Source organism: Erigeron canadensis, chromosome 1 (genome assembly GCF_010389155.1).
Source record: "Erigeron canadensis isolate Cc75 chromosome 1, C_canadensis_v1, whole genome shotgun sequence".
NCBI lineage: Eukaryota > Viridiplantae > Streptophyta > Magnoliopsida > Asterales > Asteraceae > Erigeron > Erigeron canadensis.
The window spans coordinates 27,549,541-27,566,697 of NC_057761.1; the positions used below are offsets into that span (position 1 = coordinate 27,549,541).

At 30.1% G+C, this 17,157-nt stretch overlaps 1 protein-coding gene across 1 annotated transcript; it reads right to left on the minus strand.

Annotated features, from left to right (window-relative positions):
* Positions 1–5,107: 5,107 nt before the first annotated feature.
* LOC122588836 (histone-lysine N-methyltransferase, H3 lysine-9 specific SUVH5-like) lies at positions 5,108–6,334 on the minus strand. The gene has a single exon (XM_043761051.1). The coding sequence runs from the start codon at positions 6,332–6,334 to the stop codon at positions 5,108–5,110; it is 1,227 nt and encodes a 408-aa protein (XP_043616986.1).
* Between the last annotated feature and the right edge of the window lie 10,823 nt (positions 6,335–17,157).

Here is a 17,157-nt window from a genome sequence, read left to right on the forward strand (position 1 = left end):
GTTCGTTCTACTCTTGATATACGTTGATGATGTGATTGTTACAAGAAATCATGTCGAAATGATTGATAAAACAAAGGCCTATCTTCATGAAGCTTTTAGCATAAAAGATCTTGGATTTTTGAATTACTTCTTAGGAATTGAAGTCGCACATACTGATGATGGAATAGTTTTGAGCCAACATAAGTATTCTATGGATATCCTTTCCGATTGTGGACAACTTGGGTGTCGACCTAATGCTTTCCCGATGGAACAGAATTTGAAGCTTGATCAATGTAGTGACATTCACAAGATAGATGCCACACTTTATCGTCATCTCGTTGGCCGGTTACTTTATCTCTAAGCGACACGACCAGACATTGCTTATGCCGTAAACATTTTAAGCCAATTTGTGTCTGATCCCAGAGAAAATCATATGAATGCGGTTGTTCGTGTTCTTAGGTACATCAAGTCGACTCTTGGACAAGGTATTTTCATTCCTAAAACAGGTGGATTTGATCTTGTTGCCTTTTGTGATGCGGATTGGTTAAGCTGCCCATACACTAGACGTTCTCGGACAGGGTACTTATTGTTGTTAGGAGGTGCTCCCATATCTTGGAAAACAAAGAAACAATCGGTAGTGTCTCGTTCTTCAGAAGAGGCGGAATATAGGGCCATGGCTACTACGGTTAGTGAAGTTCTTTGGGTACGTTGGTTGCTCAAAGATTTTGCAATTGAGTTGACTGAAGCAACGCCCCTTTATTGTGACAACGAGGCTGCTCGACATATTGCAAATAATCTAGTTTTTCATGAACGTACTAAGCACGTTGAAATGGATTGTTTCTTTGTTCGAGAACGAGTCGAATCTCAAGAGATCTTACCGAAATATGTATCAAGTAAACAACAACTTGCGGATCTCCTCACTAAACCATTTGGTACACAAGCACTTCAGGCGTTCATTGGCAAGCTGGATCTTCGAAATCTTCATACTCCTGCTTGAGGGGGAGTCAAGTAATTAGAATTATGCGAATATTATGTTTCCTATTTTGTCTCATTATGTTTCCTATTTTGTCTCCTATACGTTGGCCACAAGTTAATGTGTGGCTATATGTATTCGATCGATCAGAAGAATATCAATAACAAGAAACATTCAGTCTAAAACTTATTCACTATTTTCAGACAACCCCTTTGATTAGTTCTTTCTTCCTATCCGATAAGCCAACATACTCGTGAATAGAAATGAGATCCTGTACATTGTAAAATTAGAACCTGCTCACTTTAACCCAATCAATGATATCTCCCCACACAAGTATGACCAATTCAAATTAATAGAGAAGATGCTCTAGAGATTCCTCCCTCTCAACACAAAAAACACAACTCGAATCCCCGAAACACAGTTTCTAATACGTAAAGCCTCCATAGTTGGGAGTCTATCTAAATACACTCGCCACAAAAAAAATTACATGGTAGATGCTTATACTTTACAAAGAGATGACTAAGATTTGAAAAAATTCGATGAAATTGGAAGTGAATTTTATTTTTTAATGTGTTTAGTTGTTCAATGATGGAAATCTCATTTCGTTGAAATGTAAATATTCTCTCATTTTATGAAATATTCATTCCTTGAAGATGAGAAAGAATTTTCGTTGCGTTTGTCACTTGATGGTTATTGTTTGTAATTAGTATTCTCCCTCACTTGTGGTAATTAATTAAAATATAATTGATGGTTATATTTTTTTTTATGAAAAACGACCACTTTTAATCATCTTCTACAACAAATATAAAGTGTATGATTGTATAAAATATATATTGCCGTGAATGATTAGAAAATATTATGAATTTATCACTCTTTAATTAATAGGACCATATACATAGAGAATAAATTTCATTGTGTGTATAGGTGGGTAAGAGAAAGTATTTAATAGCTATATTAATATTGATCGAGTGTTGTAGTGAACTTATAGATATTTAGGGTGGTAACTTAATAGTTACAAGATATATAGTTAGATTTAGATACTCTTAAATTTGGAAAGGAAAAGAGATAGACGGATGAATAGTTTAGTTCATGAATTTAATAGTTTATTGGTAAGATATTTATTCTTTGGGTTTTCCAATCAAAATTCAGATTTTGAGATGGGGTATATTTTGAATATTTCATGAAAGTTTTAAGTTGTATTTTAAATATTTGATATAATTTAGAAATAAAGGTGAAATAATTTGACGTTAAAAAAAAAACATAAATAGATGAGAAATATTTGTATTAAAGGAATAAAGGGTGGTGTTTATTGAAGTGCGACAACACTTCAAAGGTCAAGTACGAAGTCAAATATTGTTTTTCATGCTTCTGGCATGCGGTCGTATCTCTTTCTTTGAAGAGTCATTATACGCTTTAAAACATCCTGTCATGTTTTGGTTAGGTTAATTAATCATTTTCTAATAGTAAAATATTTTATGGTCGGTTTAGATAAACCTAATTTAAATAGCAAATATAACATCCCACACGCAAAGGCACCCAGTGATGCTATATTTTTTTCTTAATAATCTTCTTGTATTATTTGATCATAGGTGTTCTCCTTGTTGATGTATATTATTTGTGTATCGTGCTAAGATTATAATAAATTGATATAAAACTTTTATACTCCGTAACAGACAAAAAGTATTGATATGGTGATGTTTCATGCCTTTTACTTTTATGTTGGCATGGTCTTTAGATATTTGGTTAGCAAAGAGCCAGAGAGGTTTCTTTATGTATTCATCCTCATTTTATATCCTGTAAAATAAATGAACCTTCTTATTATGTTTTGATTTTATAAATGACAAAAATATTACATTTAGTAATTCTACTCATCTACACTTACACACAATTTCCACATCTTTCCTATATACAAATACATACAGAGAGAGACGATACGATTCATTAACTTCAGTTTCTGAACTCGGGTCCTCCTTAAATTTTTCAAGATGACGACAGCTGTAGAAGAGGAGCGTCGTTTTCATCAAGATTTTGATAAATAATTTTTGGTTGTTGAAACTTTTGGACTATTTCTCTTCATGGTCGTGAATATTTTTATATTCTAGGAATCTAAGTTTCGCGCTCGTCTAATAATGGATCAAACTACAACTTTTTTTTTTTTTTTTTGAATATAACAAATCAAGTAGCAAGATTAATTGAACAAATCAAGCAGCAACATTAGAAAATACCTTATATCAAATCGTGCATAACCTATATTTAGAAACAAAGTTAATCACAAGACAACATGAATTATCTATAGTTTTTCTTTATCAATATCAATATCAATATATGTAACAAATTTATAGCATATATCAACTCAAACTATGTATTGTGCACATATATTAGAGTATGAAATTTCCTAAGGTACACAACAAACGCTATAAATGGATGAAGTTAAACCATACACAACATGTGTTCAAAAAGATAATTTAAAAACAGCATCAAGGAATTATAAAATTTTATTAGCATATGTAACAAATATTGCTAACATATGTTAATTAGTTCTATTATTCTAAAACTAGTTTTCGTTTTCCCATTAGCGAAATTACGTTAATTGTTACCTGTGTTGTTTATAAGATATTAAGATTAAGAAGCTCGAAATGGATTAACTTTATATCAAGTCATACCTTTTGGTATATTTTTATAAGGGATAAGTAATTTGGAATGTAACAACGAATGTCTATAGTAGAAAATAACTAAAGTTGTGTGTATTATATGTAAACAACTCCAAAATAATGTTTATTATATGTAAGAAAATGTATTCAACCAATTAAAATCAGACAAGTGACACCTCTATATGGTTGTCACGTATGTTTTGTTACATACAATAAACATTTTTTAAAGTTGTTTACATACAATACACACAACTTTAGTTATTTCCTACTATAGACATTCGTCCAAAGTTTGTTACATTGCAGAATACTTATTTCTATATGCTATGGGATATCTATAATTTCATAGATTCTTCTGCTTCAATCGACTAATATTTTTTTTTTGCCTTTTCATATCAAACATTTTATAATGCAAAATAAAAAAATAAAAAAAAACAGCCATCTCACAGAAGATGTTTTAAATGTATGGTAATAAACTACATATAAACAGTGAAAGTTAACAATATGATATGCAAAAAATCTAGAACACCACCCAACAGAACCAGTTTCACTACGTACATCAAGCCAAAAGTTAAACTTATCCAACTCCGTTTTACCCATTTACGATATTTCTTCAGAAAAAGTCACACACCACGATGTTAGATCGTTGAAGATCGTAAACAGTTTCACGCATTTTTAATAGGACGTGATACTCGTACCATTTCTTTAATGCATGTACTAAAACTGTGCATCATTGGTTTGGACAGTTAGCTTACAACTTGTACATTGTTGTACAATTATAAAAGAAAATGGTGAAACGAAAAACACTTCATGTTTTCAATGTACATGGCTATTTGACCAGGTTAAATTCATTCCTGATCATAGATAGTCAACTTGTATTACCCATTGTCAAATGGTTAAAAATCATCCTTTAGCAGTTAGACTTTATGACAAATATATTGGCACAAAACTTGAACCAGACTTTGTATAGACAAGGTAGATTCATGGGTCACACTCATCGCACAATAGTCTTACAAAACTGTACTTTGTATACCAGAGAAGAAATTGAGATACATTCAGAAGTTTAAACAACTTCTTTTTTTTTTATGTTTGTCCAATGAAACCACATTCATGATATCAAAGAAAGAAGGATACCATGAAGTTTCAATCAGGTGACACTAAAAATTGTAGATTTTATCAAACATATAGTTGTTCGATTTTAGACACAAATGCAAATATCGCATAGATAAAGATAGAAAAATAAACATACCAAATGAATTTCATCAAACAAGAAAAGAAGAAGGGATAAAATTCAAGTTTAATTGGAATGCAACCATGTCAAACTAAGGTATTGACTGTTAAAGTGCTAAAGATGAACATGCTAACTATAGTTCGTCAAACATCAGGTTATAAGGATGGTTAAGTCAAGCTAAAGCATTTGAAAAAGGTAAGCTATTAACAAGCTAAGACGACAACAGCTAAACATACCTAAATGTGGATCGTTAACCAACCTACGTGTGAACAAGTATCAATGAAGTTGCCAATTACCATTGAACATCTCATGAAGTGAAGGCTGACCGGGTACTCTGTTCAATTCAAACTTAAATACAAGTGTGCCTTCTTCACTTATCACTTCTTTATAGTCCTTCACCATGTACAATCCATCATACACAAATTCGTCTCTTTCAGCCACTTTAACTTTCCTAATAACTCGAACTAGACTTTTCTCATCCATACTGTTCTTCAACGCCAGATTTCCCTGCTTAAGTTCTTGATCTTCAGGTGTTGTTTTAGGCCCATACAATCCAATTCCATTACCACCACCATGACCACTATAAATCAGCTTATCAGAATATCCACTAACATTTGAGTAACGATGAGAATCAACAACACTTATAGCCAAACTCTTTCCATTATTAATATAGTCGATACCCCGATATGGTTGGCAATGAAGACCCACCATCTGAAACTGTGACCTAAATTGGAACCTATCGCCAACTTGAACACCACATATCGAGCCAATTTTCTTTTCAGGATCCATCAGTTTTAACTCTCGCTTAACCTTTTTGGCAGCATCTACCGTAAGCTGCAAAGGAGAAACTTTCTCTAGAGTCGATCTTTTCATGTTCTCTTCATGGAGTTCTTTGTAAACCTGCTCAAACCTTGCCATTGCTATTTTGAACTTTTCACGTTCAGCTTTTTCCTTCTGCGATGATACAACTGTGGCGTTTTCTACAGCTTTTTTCACATGATCATCCTCCTCCGGACAAGTGGGGTCATAGAATTTTGTTTTACCCGCCGGTCTTGAGCCACGAGAAGTTCTGTTTCTCCCCGATTCCTTTGATTCAATTCTTTCAAGAATTTTTTTCTCAAGGGCCTTGTAATCCACCAGTTTATCCTTACCAAGATTTGAGTCTACAACTTTCAAACGCTTATCAGGCGACGCAACAGTAGCAGTGACTCTCGGTTTTGGGCCAGAACCATTATTTAAACCCAAAGAACGTTCGTTGCTCTGTGACCCTGTCCGTTTAACATTTTCGTGTTTAGTAGGCCCCAAAGGCTTCTTTCGGATAACACTTGTAGTGACTTTAACTTTTCGGGCAAAACCCCCCTTTGAACAAACAATCGGATCCACGTATTTAGTTTGACGACTAGTTTGCTTTGAATCAGAATAAAAACGCTTGTCGTTACTCCCAACTTGTTTACAGATTTTATTCCTATTCAGTTTAACATCATCATTCTCACTAACTTCCATTTTCCTACATTTTTGAGATTTATCATTCACACAGTCATTTCCAGCATCTAATTGTCGCTTTTGAGTCCTCGGTTCGTTCTTTATCACCGCCACTTTTATTCCTAAAATTTTGATTCCATTATATTTAGTTCATAAGTCATTATAATACAAAAATATATAATCAACCGTAACAAACTAACAATGGCCTAAACTATAGGACATGGTTAAAGAAATCTAACAAATTATTAATTACTGTAATTAATAATATTAGTTACTAGTTACATGATAATCACCACACTTTTAAAACCCTAATAAATGCTCAATGAAAGCTTTTTTAAACAAAAAAACATACAACTTTTTTTTGAAAAGGAAAAAATAAATAAATGAAATTTAAAGTTTTTTCAAGTCCGACTGTACGAATTCCTTACTAAAAAAGAATGAAGTAAACTTTGAGCAAAACAGTGTCGTTTTGATCAACTTCAACTTTTTCAAAATGTAAAGGCAAATGTAACAATATTATAGATGGAAATTGATACATTAACATTATATATGAAAAAAAAAAAAGTAAAAATGAAGATTAAACAAAAAAAGGTTTTTTGTTTTTGTTAGGGTTCGTGAAAAAAAAGCACACACACACGTATACATATATAGATAAAAATATATTGACATGTTGTGTGTATATTGAGATACATTAAAAAAAAAAAAAGAGTAAGAAATATAAGTACAGTAAAAAGCAAAAACATAAAAGGAACGAAAGAAAGAAGAAAAAACTTACAAGAAAATGGTGAAGATTTTTTGGGGGGAAGAAGAGAAGAGAGCGATTGTGATGAAAAGGCGAATGATTGTGAAAAATGGTGGGGACGGGGGGAGTGTGGGTCATGGGTGTGTGGGGTTGCAAGCTATAGTGCTATTGCTATACCAAAGGCGGTTTCCTTTTTGTATATTCTTATTTGTATTTTTTTTTGTATCTATACTGTATTTCATACTCTTTTAATTTTTTTATAATGCTTAAAATAATTATTAAAAAGTTTTAAACAAAATTAAAGGTCGTTTGTTTTTTAACTAGATTATGGAATACGCGAGCAAATATATTTATATACTTATATATATATATATATCAAAAATACAATTTTCTTAAGTAATAATTAACGAATTAAAATATTCAATTTCACTTTTTTAACATTTGTTTTTTTTACTTTGATAATTTCATAAAAATTTATTTTGTTGTTCATTAAATCATACTGATTCAATAAATTATTCAATGTCAAAAGTTATTGTTTATCCATGTCATCACAAATATCTTGATGTCATTCGTATTTTCATGTCATATCATAAAAAAATATCACACATGACACATTTTTAGATGGTGCCAAGGCATACAACCTTCTAAACCGAGTTGCGAGATTGTCACCATTAAACCAATGATCATTCCTGAACCATGTCTTATTTTCACTCCCAACTCTTCTTTGATAACATCTTAAGGGGGCTAGCAATCGAGTGTGCCTCAGAGGATAAGGACATATATTTGCCCATCTATTATTACCATTTCTTTTACATAGGAACGCAAACTCAGAACTATGAATATAGGAACACAAACTCAGAACTATGAATCACGTGGATGATTTTAAACCTCACAGCATCCAAGTTTTGAACCACATGTCATTTGTTCATATCAATGCTAAATTAAGAGCATCTAAACCACCAAAACCTAAACCACCCATTTTTTTACCTAACGATTGCCTTCTAGTCGATCCGTTACATTTCATTCCCGAGTTTGAACCCCCCCCCCCTCTTCCCTTACCCCTTTCACACACAAAAAATGAAATTGTGATCTTTATCAATCGGAATAAAGGAAAATAATATATTCTAAATATTTTAAATTGCAGAGTTAGAATCGAGCATATTATGACAACAAAGTGAATGCATTAGAATTGAGTTTAGATTTTGCAAAGTTATTATAGAATAAAATCTAAATTCAATACTAATGCGTTGACTTTGTTGTCATAAGCCTCTTCTTTGAAGTACATCACTTGGTTGGAAACATTAGTCTTGAGATAAACCTTTATATTGGTAGAGTAAATTTTGAGTTGTTTTGATTTTTAATAGAATAGGTAGAAAAAAAAAAGTTGAAAAAATAGTTTTTTTTTTTTTGGGGGGGGGGGGGGGGGGGGGGGGGGGGATAAACAATACATTGATAATATATTTGTATGTTAATACGTTATTTTTTCTTAAAATTCTTTTATAATAGTAATCACAATAGTCACGCATATTTACAAGCTAAATTATATATCATTAATTTCGATAATTTATCTTATTTAATAGAGTGCAACTTCTGTGTTACCACACGTTCCAAATTTGTAGATCAATGTAAAAGGTTGATATTCCCAAAGTTGTTACTCACATAAGCTAAACTTGGCCTTCTCAACACAGCCGTTGATAATTTGACTAAACCGGACATTATATATATCTACCAATATACTAAAACAGGATTGATGTATTATTTGATCGACACTTGTCATATTTCTTAAGCGACAAGCGTCCGTTTTGGAATTCTTAATTAAATCAAATTATAAGTCCTTATTGATTTCTACTTACTATATATTATATCAAATTAATTCTAATCTCAAACAAATTAATAAATTGCCGCTAGAAATCAGTTTTTTTGTCCAATCCTTTCCAAAAAGTACGCAAGTCAATATTTTATATAATATGCATACTTTTAAGAGAAACATATATTTTGTTTTATATATCTGTTTAATCAATAATAAATTATGAACATGAAAGATATAACTAATTGTTTGTGTCATAAGTGGGTTTTTTGAAAATTATTTCTTAAATACTTTATTATAATCTCAATGTAGATTAGTTCACCCATATTTGAAGACATACGAGTAAATAAAATAAAATTATATCTACATTATTGATTTTCATATATAATCTAATCTACGCCTGGGAGGCCCAGGTTCGAATCCTGAGGGGGCAAGGTTTACTCTTATTTATCGTCGTGTCATATGGCGGATTAATAGGAGGTTTTCCTCCCCCTATGGTTTCTTGAAATTCGAATAGTATCCTACCCAAAGGACATAGGGGCCGATAAGTGGGACGAACAGGCTCTCGCCATTCAAACGTTCAAAAAAAAAAAACATGATTAATGTTTCGTGATATTTTATAAAATTAACACATGCCTTTTTAAAATATCTACCAATAAACTAAAACAAGAACGACATGTTCTTAAACGACACGTGGTGTAATCCTTGATCGGCACGTGTCCTTCTAATTTATTTATTTTGTTTAATTAGCATTTTTTTAGTTGTATACAAATTCAATTTCCTTGATAGACTTAGAAATTAAACTCTAACCTTGGCTTATTAATACAAAAGACATTGTAACCTTATTTGATTGATCATTTTCTCATTAATAAATTGTCTTTTTTTCTTTCTCAATTCTTCAAATCCTAATACTTATACAAGTGTTAATTATAATAAGTTATAAATGTGAATACTTCAAAATTTTGAGTTTACGATCCCAAATCACAAGGATATTTGGCATCATTAACTATGAATACAAATTTCGATTTTGATGTGGTTCTAAAAATTTAAGGTAAATCCAAAATTCTAACTAAACATATATTATATGTATCAAAACTGTTTATTATAATTTAGCTTTGTACTTGATTTACTTTAACCACAATTTATTTCGTACTCACGAATCATATATGAAGCATATTCTAATTTCTATATAATACAATCTATATAGCTACCGTACATCGTACGGGTATTAGGACTAGTATATATATATATAATATCTTATATTGTAGATACAGGGTGTTACGATATTATTAATATACAATTTTTTGCCAAATGGGGTTGATGGCCCATTGGTAAGGTTTTTGATTTTGGGGTGATCTACCTAGGTTTGAGTCCCACTTCCCATATTTGTGGGGGTGGATTAATAGAGATTTTTGCGTAACTTAGGAGTATGAGTAGGTCAGAATGTTGTTCTATAAAAAAAGTTTTTAAAAAATTTAATAATAAAAATTCTATTTTACTTTATTATTGTTAAAAATATAACTTAATATTTTCATCAATAGAAAATTGATCTATATATTTTAAATGTAACATATTTTGAATATTTCAATTAAAATATGCTTTGTTTTTTTTATATGATATTAACTGTTATTCTATTGGATTACATATAAGATAAAGAATATTATTTTATCATCTCTAAATATATATTAAAGAGAAACCTTAATTCATAATTGAAAAAGTATGAATCCTCAGATGAATTCTAACTTTTATTTAGAGGCATTAGATCAAATGGTGATGTCATATACCTTATTTTATTAAATTTAAGTTTATTACTTCCTTATTTAAGTTTGTAGACATTAATGATTAATGTTTTTAATGATATAACTATGGAAACTAATATTTTTATATTTATATCATTTTTTATCTTTAAAATTAATTTTTTAATGTTATTACAATAAAATTTTCTTTTTTAATGTAATGCGTTTCTATTAAGTTATATTTTTGTATAGGATTTTTAGCATATAACAAATAAAATTTGGTTATAAGGACTTTTTAATAGGATTTTTAACATATAACGTTTTTATTAAATCAATGTTTTGAAAATTGGACCAGAGTCAAACCGACTTTCTTAATAAAAAAACTAAAAAACAAATATGGAGTCTATAGTAAGCTATCACAATTATATATTAGAAAAATAATTGTATGAAAATTGCAATGATATTATGCATAGTTTTAAGTTAGATTAACACAACATGGGTTATATAGATTGATAATTAAATTGCTTAGCAATTTTAGTGTATAACTAAATTATTCGAGCAAAACGTTAAAACACAAGTACAATGACAATGCAGACATATCCGGATGAATGAAAGACATCCAAAGAAACGAAAACTTTACTTAGCGAGACCTTTAATAGATGATGTATCCATTTTTCAAAACTGTGGTTAAATAACGCACAAATATAAATGAGAAACAATGACTAAGGTTTGTTACAAAAGCAAAAAAGCGAACTGTCTGGTCACTGTTAACCGGAATCTAATCGACGACTAATGTAACTTCATGTTTTCTAGTAGTTTAATTATTACTTGGTTAAATATTTGTCAACTTATGATATCATAAAAATTTAACATGTCATTAATTATATATGTTTCCTGCATATTACGCGGGTATATATATATATATATTAGCTATTATTTTTGATTCCTTGATTAAAATTATTGTATAAAAAGTGTAAATATGTGATGAAAAACCAAAAAGTGTAAACTAAATTTAAAGGGGTATATATATATATATATTAGCTATTATTTTTGATTTCCTGATTAAAGTTATTGGGGTAAAAACTATAAATTTATGATGGAAAATCAAAAAGTGTAAATTAAATTTAAAGTGGTATTTTTTGTATAATCATAAAAAGTATAAGTATTAATCTTATCATTTAAGAAAGATGAAATATTAAATTTGATCTAATGACTCTAAATTAAAGATGGAATTCATCCAACGGTTCTTGTTTGTTTAGTAATGATTTTAGCATCTTATTTTATATATATTGGTACACTATTAAATATGGAATTGATAAATAATATTTGTATGAGTTAAATAAAAAAAGAGTTTTGTCAATGATAGCCTTAAGGGCTGTCACTATTAATTATTTTGATGCATTAAAATTTGTACTTTGTCATGCAAAAATTCAGGGGACGGTTATTGATATATAAAGTACTGCTTTTTATACATGTAATAAGATCTCAATGACAAAACCTAAAAACCTAGATTTTATTTTTATTGATTTAGTAAATTAAGTATTTTTCATTAAATCTTACTCAAAACTTGTCGATGGGTATCCAATTATGGTACCGGGACTAGGGATTCCCCTCATTACCCTAGAATATATTCAATCAAAACTTTAATTATAAATTAGCTCATTTAATTAAATTTAACTAATGTCAATGAGTTGATAACATATTGGTCAGGTCTAAGTTTTACACTTTGGAGATCCACTTTAGACCTTTGAAGAAATTTATTAGGGTTCAAAATTCACGTCCGACATGTGTAGGAATGGATTATTGGGTTCGAGAGTTCTAAGTTTTATCCCAGTAGTTCAAGCTTCTGCATACTAGCCAATTACAAGTCAATGTGGTGTATCGAATAATAACAATTAACTATGAGGTTAAAGAAAACTAATTCAACTAATTATATCTATATATATATTATTAATGGAGATTGATTCATGAATAGTAACCGCCACATGGCGTGTTACTATTCGTGGAAATAACCATGAATAGTAACCGCCTATGTGGCTCGTTGCTATTCGTCCATCTAGCAAGTAGCTGCAGGTTGCGCAACAACTTGTTAGCCTGTTTGCTGTGCAGCAACCTACCAACCTGCTTGCTTTTTTTTAATTCTTTTTTAATTGTTAGAAGCCTGTTAGCCTACTTACTTTTTTTTTCCGTATTCGTTAATATAAACTTTTAGAATCATTTGTGGCTTTGACTTTAAACAAATATGTATTTTATATGTCAAAGTTCTTAACTAACATATTATACCGCCTACGTGGAGCAGCCTACTTGCTTTTTTTAAAAAAAATTTCTTTTTTAATTATTAACAGCCTACCAGTCTGCTTAATTTTTTTTTTGGTATTTGTTAATATAAACTTTTAGAATCATTTGTGGTTTTGACTTTAAGCAAATATGTATATGTATTTCATATGTAAAAGTTCTTAACTAACATATATAGCAACACATCATCAATTAAGGTTTAATTATATATGTATTCGTTAATATAAATTTTTAGAATCATTAGTGGTTTTGACTTTTGACTTTAAGCAAATACGTATTTCATACTTTAAAGTTTTTAACTTACATATATAGCAACACATCATCAATAACAAAGCCTAATTACAATAATTGAAATCTCGCAATGTGCAAAACTAACCAAATGTGGTTTCACTCTTAAATAGATATATACTTGAAATAAACTTATCATTGACATAATTATTTTAATTAGCTAGTTAAGAGTTCAACGCAATTATACTAAAATAATGTTGTTTAAACGGAACAGTTGAAGCCCTCCAAAACGGGGTAGAATTTTACTAGTATACATTAAATATGAAAGTTAGATATGTATTTTAAAAATATAAAACGTTATTCTAAACCATAAACAATAACATCATAAAATGCCATGTACCACCAATCAAAATATTTATTTCTGTCGTATTAAGCGTACACTCTGTTAGTATTTAAATCAAGTTTATAGTATAACAAAATAAGATAAAGATATAGATGTGAGAATTAACATGAAATAAAACTTATAAAATTAATAATTTTAACACGTATATAAAAAACCAAACTATAAACCGAGATACAATGTATTTATGTCGATTATATATTTACCTATTTATATATATATATATATATATATTATGATACTTATCTTGTATAGATCTAACAGACGGTATGCCTATTCTAAACTAGACCAGGGATAAAATCTTCTATAAGAGTAAGCTTTAGGATAAATATAAAATGGAGTAAGCTTTCAATTCCTTTGGCTGAAAAGAAACACTAACAAAATCAAACAAATAAACACAAAAAGTGATATTGTTATAATAAGTTATAAAGATTTTACATTAGAGTTTACAAACCCAGATTCTTAGTATAAAGTGACCGGAAAAAACCAATAATTCGTTATATATATTTATTTAAACCTTTAGAAATTCAAAATTTAAAACTATTAATTAACATATCTCAACTTTGTTAAATCCCACAAGCGCCTTTTGTGTGTGGGTAAATAAGTCATTTTCCACCATTAACGAAACATCGATGATATTTTTTCATTTTCTAGAATCAAACAAGGATACATACACACACAAAGATACACATACGTAAAAACGCATACGTATACAATTACAACTATAATTAGAGTTATCGACATAAATCGTTCTTGTGGTTTACTCAAAAAATCACGTTTCATCCTTGTGGTTCAATAACCTCATTGGCAGTCCTTTATAGGAGGATAAGGTTCATGTTTCGTCCTTTCAGTTCACGGTCATTATCCTCCCTCCGTTTAACATCCTCACGTGCCTCTCACGTGAGGGTATTTTAGTACATCTCAAAACATACAGGACCAAACTGGATCATTTTCTGTATTTATGTTTATTTATCAATTCATCATTATCTTCATCCATAAACTCATTTCCCATCATCTGTGTCTACGTATATACATCTATAACTATATCTATATGTATATATGTATACAACAAGAAAATAAATTACACTCAAAAAACCCATTTTTTCTATATGTATGTTTACATCTATATCAAATGTTCTATGTTCAAACATCACATACTCGTACTATATACATTAAAATTCCATCCCCTTTATTCTATATTTAATGTTTACATATATATCAAGATCTGCTACTGAATGTATGTATATACACATGAACGGATTCATAAAAGTTAAAATATGCATACAATTTCATATACTTAAAATCCTTGCAGTAGGTTATCAAAATCTCAAAACTTACATACTATATATGCTAAATTTCCAACCTCCTTTTTCTTTTTCTCCATTTCCTGGTAATAAATCATATATATATATATATAAAGAATGTAGCGACGACAGTCAACAACATGTAGGGCGTTACAGGGCAATCTCCGGAAACAACACCGACGGACAAAACTCCGGTTGTAGCTGCTTCGTTTTATTCCTCATCTCCGTCGCAACCCCTCCCTACAACTACTTCACTTCCTCCCCATTTTCCCAGCGGTCGCCCTCGCTACCCACCACCACGGATAATGTTTTGGGTTCTGATTCTTATTTTTCACTGGCTTTTGTTTTCTATTCAGAGTATTTGGGTTTTGATTTATTGATTTTTGGAATTTGTGAGATATAAGATTTTGATTTTGAATTTGTAGATTTAGATGATTTTGAATTTATGGATATAGATATCGATCGACAACCTGCTAGGATACGTGAGATATATGAATTTATATAATCTTTATGCAGTGGAAGAATTGTATATATGATCTTGAATGTATGTTTCCGTATAAATAATTGGATTTTGACAAAGATATAATATCTAAATGTATATGATAGATTTAAAGAACGATTGAAAGAAAAAATCAAGTTTGGTCCTTTATGTCTTGGAAAATACTAAAATACCCTCACGTGGAAGGCACAAGAGGATGTTAATGAAGGGAAGATAACGGCCGTGAACTATAAGGACGAAACGTGATTTTTTGAGTAAACCACAGGGACAATTTATGTCGATAACTCCTATAATTATGTATGATTGTATATGGTCTTGAGGAGAGAGAAAGGAAAATACCCAAATGTCCTCATGTGGAAGAAAAAGGAAAAAAGGTATGGTGAGACGAGGGATGGAAGAAAGAAAAAGAAAAATATTTTTTGTTAATGGTCTTGAGGAGAGAAAATACCTAAATGTCTTCACGTGGAAGACATAGAGATTTAACAAAATTCAAATAACGAGTGTTAAAATATTTCATCCCTAACTATGAAATTTCATGAAATATATATTATGTTCAAGGATTAGATACATAGTAATGTTCAAGTTAGGAATGAAAAAATATATATAAACTTGAACATTACATGAAATTTCATATTTCATCCGTAACTATGTATCTAATCCTTGACTTTAGAACTGCGTCCCACTAATGGACTTTAAAAATGCGGTCATGTGATTTGCACTTAATGAGTATAGATGTATTATAGTCGTTTTTATGGTTAGTGCTCACAAAAATGTAGCTAACTCTTATACCGGTCCAAAAGCATAACTAAAAGACATTAGCTTTGTGGAACAAAAGCATTGTCGGAATTCCAACGTAAGGGATCAAATTCATAATGTTCTGAAGTGGTATCACGGAAAAATATTATAGGGGCAAAATTAAAAAATTCATGAAAAATAAAAAAAAGGGGCACAATGTTATTTTACAAATATTTAATTCACTTTAGCTAAACTATTAGGTTTTGGTTCACAGAAATTGATGGAATTGAATTCCATCTCTTAGTGCGTCTGGTTATCCAAATAAGGGGGAATCTTATTCCGTAGGAATGAAAACATTCCATCATTTGATGAAATCTCCATTTATTAGAGATAAGGGAATTCCTTCACTTGAATTTTCAAAAAATCAAAAACATTCCGTCAAATTTCATTCCTTTAAATTCCAATTCGTTTGAAAGATTTCATTCCTTCCAAAAAAACTATATGAACCAAACGCGCCCTTAATGTTGCGTTTAACTACTTTTTGTTATTTTTGTTTGTTTTAAACGGCTGTAGTTTTATGGGTTAATTACTTGGAAAGTCCTTCAATTTGTCACTGAAATCTTTTCTAGGGCTCGAACAAAAAAAGTTCAATTGTGAGGAAAGAAACCGACTAAAATATCTTTTGTGGGAATATGACCTACTTTTGCTGATGTGAATTTTTTTTTTGACCACTTGTAGTTTTCCTTTTTCTTTTATTTACAAATCATCTATCATATCCTTCACCATATCTTCTTTTCTAATAAAAGAGAATCCCAATAACAGATACCTTCACAAAGTGCCACGTGGCAGCTGAACCATGTGTTTTCAAAATTACCCACCAAAAAGTTCTCATCTACGGTTCTTCTTTCTTTTTCTTATTTTTTTTTCCTTCATTAATCTACCTTTATACCTAAATACATAATACAAGTTTTAATCCATTGTATTACTTCCACATATATTCAAAGGTATCATGTATATAATCTGTATTGAAATACTTTTATTTTAATCTAGGTATAGTCAGAACTCAATAATGAGGCTGCATTAAAACAACAAAAAAAT

Coding starts and splice junctions, on each gene's coding strand:
- LOC122588836 (XM_043761051.1), bottom strand. CDS start 6,334: ATGGAAGTTAGTGAGAATGATGATGTTAAACTGAATAGGAATAAAATC.